Raw genomic sequence first — 8,681 nt, forward strand, 5'->3', positions numbered from 1 at the left:
ACCCTTGCCCTCTGCCCTCTCCCTTGCTCCCCTCATCAACCTGCCACACCAAACCCTGTCGCTCCCTCCCCTGCACTGCTCTCAAATCCATCCTCCTGTCCGTTCCACTGCCACATCTCAACTCAGGCCACCCTTACCTTCCCCTGCCTCTCTTTGGCCTTCCTCCTCCGATCTGACCCAGCAGCCAGTTCCTTCTTAAGCAATCTCTTCCCTGCTCAAAGAAAGCCACAGGAGGCCCCACTGACACAGGAGGACTGCCAGCTCCACAGCACAGCACAGCTCACCATGCTGGCCAGGGGGGTGCCGTCCTGCCACCTGTCCAGCCTCATGTCGCCTCCCCGACACCACTCTGTCCCAGCTAGTCTGACCTTGCTTACCCCTCTGGCCCAGGGTGTTCCCTGCCTCTGCTCACCAGAGACCCCTTCTCAGGCTCGGGGCACGGCTTCACCATTCCCTCCCACAGGATGCCTTCCTTGTCTGCTGCCTCCGGGTCAGAAGCCCTTTCTCAGCTGCCTGCCTCTTCTCCCATCACGGCACATTTCACACTGGATGGTCACTATTTAGAGTTCCCAGGCTCCAAGTTCCCTGAGGAGGAGGGCTCCTCACTGCTGTGTCCCTAGAGCCTAGATCGGTGCCTGGTGTAAGCAGCTCAGTAAATACTTGCTGAATTAATGGCCTGAAGAATGCGAGCCCATGTGCAGCTGACAGGCAGCCCTCCCCACCCCCATTCAGAATAGAGCAGGGCTCTCTGAGCACCCAGACTGGCCGTCTGGCCCTGCCCCAGCACAGGAGGCCCGGGAGGTGGTGCCCAGGGCTCCCTGCCACCGGCTGCCTCCTCCTGCTGTGTTGCCCTGACTGAGGTCCCAGAAGAACCTGGCTAGATGCCACACTTGGCCAAGACAAGGCCGCCAACACATGGACATCCTCCCCAGGCACTACAGTTGCCCAAACGGGTCAGAGCTGACCCTGCTGGGGACACCAAATCCAGGACACCAGCCACAAGAGCAGCCGCAACACATGTCACACAGTGTCCTAGTGAACTGACGCTCGGAGGGCTGACTACTTTTCTGGAGGTCACTGGGCCGATGAGGGGAAGGGGCTGGGTTGGAACTCTGGTCTGGGTTCCAAGCCTGCCAGCCTCTTCAGGGCAGATGGAAGGAGACACAGAGCACTAAGTTGGTGGCAAGGACACTGCTGACTGGGCTGCCCCCAGTAGAGCCACATGGGCTGATTTCTGCACAACTCAGGGGCATTCTTGGCATGCACTAAGACATGAATGGCGCCCATGGGAGAGTGCAACCTGGAAGTCCTGCCTGCTCAGCCGCCCCCTCCCTGGGAGGGAAGAAGGGAGACGAAGAGGGAGGCTTTCCCCTCTTATGAGCCTTCCAGGCTTCACCACCTCAGTCGGCCCAGCTCCTCCTCTGAAGAAAGAACCACATTCCAGCACAGCACGGATAATAAGAGATCAGTTTATGGATAACAGTTTGGGACAGACTGGGAAGGTGACAGTGCCTATAGTGATGAGCTTCCCAGGACTAGACCAACAGACAGACAAGCAAACAGACAGACAGAGACAAGGAAACAAAGTCAAACGGGTAAGAGGCCCAGGCCCAGCCTCAGCAGCCTGTGTCTGGGCTCCAGATCCAGCTCTGTCCTGGGGACCTGGATGAGCAGGGCTAGCAGGGGCCTCAGTTCTTGTAGGGCCCCCTCTCCTCACTCCCTCCTGTCCCTTACCAGCAGGCTGGGACGTTTTGAAGGTGGTATTTCCAGGGTTGGGGAATGGTGGGTCTGTAGGTAAGGGGCAGAGGGTCAAGGCTCTTGGAGGCTCCCTGGGGAGGTGGAGGCCGGGGTGGTGTGGGGTTAGCAGCAGCACTGGGGGTAATCTGGCCAGGCACCAAGCACCTGCAGTGGGGCACCGCTCAGCAGGGCCCCTATGTCCAGGCCAGGCTCTCCACCTCGCCCACCACACCAACATGGTGTAATAAATAGTTTCAAGTGTAAGTCAGTGTCACGCAGGAGAGCTGGAGACTGGCGGGCAGGCAGAGGCCTACAGAGAGAAGCCCCTGACCGCCCCCGAGTCCTCTCAGCCGGCTCCAGCTGTACCAAGTCTGTCTGTGTGCACCAGAGTGGGGACCTGGCCCCCACATCCACGTAGGCACTCCCTGCAGGGGCTCAGCCCCTCAGACCAGTGCCAAAGCTTGCTCTGTGGGGCAGAAGCAGGGTAGCATGGTACCCACAGCATCCACGATGGCTGCCAGGTGCTCGTCCTGTGCCTGGGGCCCACAGAGCTGCATGAAGTCCGCCAGGCGCAGCAAGTACTCGAGGTTGTGGCCAGAGAAGCCACGGCAGGCCAGGATCTGTGTAGCAATGGCCTCCTCAGGCGCAGGGCCCAGGTAACCAGGGTTCTGCGGGGTGGCCACGTAGGCCAACGCCTTGAGGGGTTGATCAGGGGTATCTTGGGGGTAGAAGGTGACCTCCTTGGTATCATAGCCGCCAAGCACTGCCTCACGCACGTTGAGGTACTTCAGGGCCTCGCTCACCTGCTCACCTCGCACCTGGTATGCCACACCCCAAGTGCAGCCCTACGAGAAAACATGGACATCAGAGTCAGTGACAACAGCTCCTTGGTGGTCCCTCCCCAGGACTGTGCTCTCTAAGGGAGGTGGGCGAAGGGCTGATTGATGAGCAGTCTAGTAGCAATACATCAAGCCCTCATGCTTCCTTTCTTAATAAGGGTTGACGAGACGGTGTAGCACCACAGCGAACAGGATTCCCACTGAGTGTGGTGGGAGAACTGGCGGCATCACCTGTAAGCTTGTTAGGAATGTGAGTTTCAGGCCCAACTCTAGTCGTATTAAATCAAAATCTGTATTTGAACAGATCCTCAGGTGACTTTTGTGAGAAGCACTGAGTTGACCACCCTTCCTCTTGGCCAGAGGGCATCAAATCTACCCTGCAGCCAAGGAACTATGAGCTCTACCTGTCCGCACCCCTCCATGCTGGGCCCCAGGGTCCCTCTCTTGACTCCAGCACGTACCTCATGATCTTCAAGGAGGGTCACCACACGGCCAGGCTAGGAAAGGAATAAAGATTTTGAAAAAGATGAGTTAGAAATCAGCTCTGCCATCAGTGCCAGGGGAAACCCTGCCAGCCCAGGCCTCAGAGAGCTCCACTCATCCACAGGCAAGTGCAGGCAGTGATGCATGGATGCAGGAGAAACAGACACACGGCAGTGGCCCAGACTGGTAAACAGAAAGATTCATCAACACGGTAAGCCACAGGATCACAGAGCCCAGCCATCACACAGTGATCCACTGGGCAGGTAAATTTAAGCCACAAACTCGGGCACAGGTTCACACATTTCTCCCATCAGCACGGAGTCAGTGTCTGCCCAGAGAGCCCCAGACATTCCAGGGCACCAGCGCCCACGATCCTGCCCCCACCCCTCCATTCCCCCCGGGGATGATTGGATGCTCACCATCTTGTCGCTGCCCCGATGGAAAGTGTCTCCCTGCCAGAAGCGGCGGCTGTAGCCACGCACGAAGCCCACACGGCTGTCGCTGTAGGCGAAGTCGGGCCTCCAAACCAGGGAGCCATATCCGAAAATCCACAGGGCTTGGGGGTCTCCGTGGTCCCGGGGGTGCTGCGCGGGCGGTGAGGGCGGCGGCGAGGCGGGCGGGGTGTTCTGGGCTGCGGACTCCTGCTTCATGGTGCCGGGCACAGGGACGGGCCCGGCGGCCTCCGGGGCTGGTCTCCGGCGCGGGCACGGAAGGACCGACGGACGCGCACACCTGGCCTGGCACCGCTCGGTCGCTCCAGCTGCGCAGCCCTGTCCGAGGCGCCCTTTAAACCCTCCGGCTGGGCGGCCCGGCCCACCGCGGCCAGCTGCCGCGGTGATTGGGGCGGGGCAAAACCCTTTTAGCCAATCACCTCCGGGCTTTGCTGTCCGGCTAACCGCGCCGCCCTCTGAATGGGTAACTGAGCGGCCGGCCCCTGGCCAGCGCGCCCGCTGATTGGTTCGGCTCCGCCTCTGTAGCAAACCTGGCAGCCGTGATGCAATGGCGGGGGAGGTTTCCCCAGCTCCGGCATGCAGCAAGGGAGCCTAGGATTGCATCAGGCGGAGGGCGGTGGGCGCTAGTCGTGTCCCCGGCAGCCCCTCCATGGCCTGGGCCCTTCAGGAGCCACGGCGGGCGGGTCCCAGGCAGGTGTCTCTCCAGCAGTCCTGCTGCTGGTGCACCTGGCCGAGTCACTGCCATCCCAGGCAGCACGGGCTCGTTACCAGGGACAGTGCAGGGCACGTCCAGAAGGAGCGCTCTAGGCGGCGTGGATGCCTGTCTCTGGGGCTCTGCCTGACAGCACGCACTCTGGAGAAGCCGTCGGAGGCACCCTCCGCATTCCGCACTGGTGCCTCACGCCAATGGCCCGCATGAGCAAATGGAGAAACTGAGTCACGGGGCTGGCCAGGGGTTCTGCCGAGGTTGCGAGGTTGAGTCAGGGCGGGCGCTCGGAGCTTGCGGGCCTCACGTGAGGGTTACGCCTCGGACCAGGTGCAGGACCCCCTGAGCTCAGGCAGGCTCGAAGAGGAGCCGGTCCAAGCGCTGGGAACGGCCGCGTCACTTTGGCGGTGGTGGCCGGACCGGCGGAGAGAGTCCATGAAGACAGGAAAGCCAAGCCAATCCTGCCCCGAGGCGATGGGTTTAGTTCTGCCCAGACAGGAGACGTTTGCAAGAATGGTTGCGTTACTCCTATGGCACCGAGGTTCCAGGAGCAGCGGGCAAGGAGGGCCGAACTGAGGCCCCCAGAGGGCTGGGAGCAGCTACTGGCCTTCTCCCTTGGCAACAGGCCCTCCGACCAAAAGCAATGGAGGGTCTGCAGGCTGTCTGGGCTTGACCCCTTAACCTGCGGCGAGGGGCCGCCTCCTGGAGATGTCTCTGGCTGGAAAGGGGAACTGGAGACCGCAGAAGGTCCGCCCCTGGCGGAGCAGGGGGCACTGCTGAGGAGATCCGGGATGAGCTCTCCGGCAGGGGAAATGGGCAACATTGTTTCTCACTGGATTTTAATTAGATATTTAAACTAAAAAACTGCCTGCACGCTCAAAAAGTCATTCCAAAGGCAACGAAGATATATCCTCCAGTAGGAATGTTGCATTATGGTGTGTATAGTATGAAGCTAGTTCTTTAAAAACAAAACAAGTTATACATTAATATTTGTAAAAGAAATCATCTGGAAGAATATACCTAAACTGTTAGCAGATCCTGTCACCAGAAGAGGACTTTGAATATTAAATGTAAACATTTATGGAAAAGTTTGGGTTTTTTACAAGGTGCATGAATTACTTTTCCATGTGGAAAAAATTACAGGCAAAATGGTTCTTTCTGGTCATTCCTTTCTCTTTTTCTCCATTCCCCATGTTCACTCTCCCATCTTGTCTACTCTCTCTCCTGCCCCCTTTAGTCCCCAGGAACACCTCCTTTGCTGCTAGTTTCTTAGGGAGAATATCCTCCCCTCCATCTACCATCAGTGGGTGGTGGAGTGGGAGGAGGGAAACTGGTACCAACACATTGCTGGAAGTATCTGAATCGACACAAACAACCCTTTGAAAAAGCAGCTTGGTGATACAAATGAAGAATCATAAAACGTCCCTGCCCTTTGACCCAATACTTCCACTCCAGGAAATTATTCAAAATATGGGAAAAGCCATATGCCTGAAGATTTTTCAATGCATTGTTATTTATCACAGCAAAAACAAAAGAAGAAAAACTACTTAAATATCCAAAAATAGCTAAATGTTTAAGTAAATTATGGTCAATCCACATGGTGGAGAAAGACACACACACACACACACACCACACAAAGAAAACAACTTAAATATCCAGCAATAAATGATTAGTTACATAAATTTGATATAGACATAAAATTAAATCTGTGCAGTCTTTAGAAACAATTATGTATGCTTATTCTTATTGACATGGAAACCTATCTATGATGTATAATTAAATGAAAAAGCAGGTTATAAAATAATATAACTTTTTAAACTTAAAGTCTGTATGTGTTTATTTGCATAGAAAAAAAAATCTGGAAGAACATATAGAAATGCTCAGTGATTACCACTGAGTAGTGGACTACATGAGATTTTCACTTTCTTTTTTATACCAATTCAGATTATCTGGGATTTTTTTTTAAAGACAACATAAACCACTTCTGTTTAGAAAAAAAGTTAAAAATAAAAATCCATTATGAAAAGAATGTAGTAAAAATACCTATGATTGCATAGTTAGGCAAAAATGCAAAATATGAACTACCACGTGAACTATGATTAACACTTTTAAAACAACAAAAACAAGATGCATGAGGAAAGAGAGGGGGAGCACCATATGCTAATGATGGATGTGTTGGGGTATTGGGATTACGGGTGATTCTTTTCTCTATTTCCCAAAGCTCATGAAATGTAATTTCTAATCATAAAAAGTTAGTTTTAAAGAGTAATGAATGGTTTTCTGGTGACTAAGGGGAAGATAACATATCAGAATCAGCTGGGGAGCATCTTCAAGATGCCGGTTCTCAGACGTCCGCTGAACCACAGCCCCAGGTTTCAATTACTCCTTTGGTGAGGTCATCAGCGACCAGCTCTTGCTCCAGGCAGAGTTAGGCACTTCCTCCTCTGTGCTCCCACGACCCTTTATCTCACTTCTGTTTATTTATCTGATCTCTCCTGCTTACAACAGAAACAATCATTGATCCACTGCTTACCATGAGCTAGGCTGTTTGCTAAATGCTTTCGCATCTATTCTAATCATAACCTTATCCATTACTTTGTGAAGTAAATATCATTTCACAGATGAGCAAACTGGGGCCCAGGAAAGTTAGAGAACCCACTTACGGTGATGGAGCAGCAAGCGTGGAGCCTGGGTCCAGAAGCAGGTAGTCCAGCCCCAAGCTGCCTTGCTGATAAGCATTTGACGCCCTACCCCCAACGAACCTGAGACCTCCCTGAGAGCAGACTTCATCTTGGAAGGCCCAGGGGAACCAACATGGTGCTGGCTCATGGAAGGTTCTCCACAAAAGAGGGTGGAAGAAGTGAAGGTCTTACCTGGAAAAGGCCAGGGGTCCAGAGGAGACCAGGCTCAACCCTGACCCTCCGAAAATAGGAATCCCCACAAAAGTTGGCCCATGGGTCTTGGCCACCTTCCCGGGAACATGTCTTGCCTGTTCCCGCCCCTTGCTTATCCTTGCCAACAAGACTTGTCCCTTTCCCTCCCAAGGAACACTCCCAGGCAGTAAACCATCCCACTCAGCCAGTTCCTCTCTAACATCTGCAGCAACTATCCCATCTTTCCTCCTAAAATCTCCTCAGGAAAGGGCTGCAGGTGTCACGCCCACAGAGGTACCAGCCCATGAGAGGGCATGAGAGAGAATCACCTCCACTTTGCAGAGTCACACATGATTTGCACACGATGCACACATGGTGGTTTCCTTTTTTGGGTCTTTCCCAAATTAATTTTTCCTCATTGTTCCCCTTCAGGCGGTCACTTCTCATTTCCTTATGGTCTGTTCCTTCTCACTTCTCATTCCAGTCACTGCAATCAACTCCTGGTGTTAATGGGCACAATTATCTGAAACGAGGGAAGGGTGTATTTTAGGAGCTAGGGGATCCTGCTAATTTATTATGCTAAATGAAGTCGGTTTATAAAGCTGCTGATTCCAGATGGATGAAAAACCTTCCCAGACATGGGCTCTGAGCCCAGCTTGCTCACATTTGAGCCCAGCTCCACCATTTACCATCTGGGAGACCCCAGGCATACTGTCTCTGGTCCTCAGTTTTCTCAACTGTGAAATGGGGAACAATAGTGCCTACCTTGTAGGTTCTGATGAAGATTGAAAGAAATTACACCTTAGCCAGCACCTGGCCCGTGGGAGCACTCAATACACCTTAGCTCCTTAAGATTTTTACTCCAGACTTTTCACGTTCCATTTTATCCAGGGTAGAGCCATAGTCTACTGTGATATTGTGATTTATAATAAGAAATATATTTTGGGGGTCTTTGTCCTGTTTCTGACACGGGAGCTCCTAAACCCTTGGAATTTCCTAACAAGAGTGATAAAGGTGTCTTCTGTTATTCATAACAAGCCCCTATCAACCACACCTGAGTTTATACTAATTCGAGGACTTTTGGAAAGTCCCTCAGGAGGGGGAGCTGGTTGCCAGGGGAAATCAACCACGTGATTGGAGGGTTGCAACTTTCAGCCCCACCTCCCGAGCTCCAGGGAGGAGAGAGGGGCTGGAGATTGAGCTTATATAATCAAACCTCCATAAAAACCCAAAAGGATGGGGGTTCAGAGCACTTCCAAGTCGGTGAACACATGAAGGTGCTGGAAGGTGGCATGCCCAGACAGGACATGAAACCTCCACGTCCCTCCACATACCTTGCCCGACGCATCTCTTCCATCTGGCTGTTCCTGAGTTAAATCCTTATATAACATACCAGGACTCTAGTAAGTTAACTGGTTTCCTGAGTTCTGTGATTCACTCTAGCAAATTAATCAAAACCAAGGAGGGGATTGTCAGAACCTCTGATCTATAGCCAGTCAGTCAGAAGCACAGGTCACAACCTGGACTTCAACTGGCATCTGAAGTGGGTGGCAATCTTGTGGGATTGAACTCTAAATCTGTGGGATCTGAT

At 53.1% G+C, this 8,681-nt stretch overlaps 1 protein-coding gene across 1 annotated transcript; it reads right to left on the reverse strand.

Annotated features, from left to right (window-relative positions):
* Window positions 1-1,455: 1,455 nt before the first annotated feature.
* Window positions 1,456-7,613, reverse strand: CHAC1 (ChaC glutathione specific gamma-glutamylcyclotransferase 1). Its single transcript, XM_008509202.2, has 3 exons — window positions 3,479-7,613; window positions 3,038-3,073; window positions 1,456-2,582 (listed from the first exon to the last, which is right to left on the reverse strand). The coding sequence occupies exons 1-3, from the start codon at window positions 3,707-3,709 to the stop codon at window positions 2,181-2,183; spliced, it is 669 nt and encodes a 222-aa protein (XP_008507424.2). The 5' UTR covers window positions 3,710-7,613; the 3' UTR covers window positions 1,456-2,180.
* Between the last annotated feature and the right edge of the window lie 1,068 nt (window positions 7,614-8,681).

Source organism: Equus przewalskii, chromosome 1 (assembly GCF_037783145.1).
Source record: "Equus przewalskii isolate Varuska chromosome 1, EquPr2, whole genome shotgun sequence".
Lineage (NCBI taxonomy): Eukaryota > Metazoa > Chordata > Mammalia > Perissodactyla > Equidae > Equus > Equus przewalskii.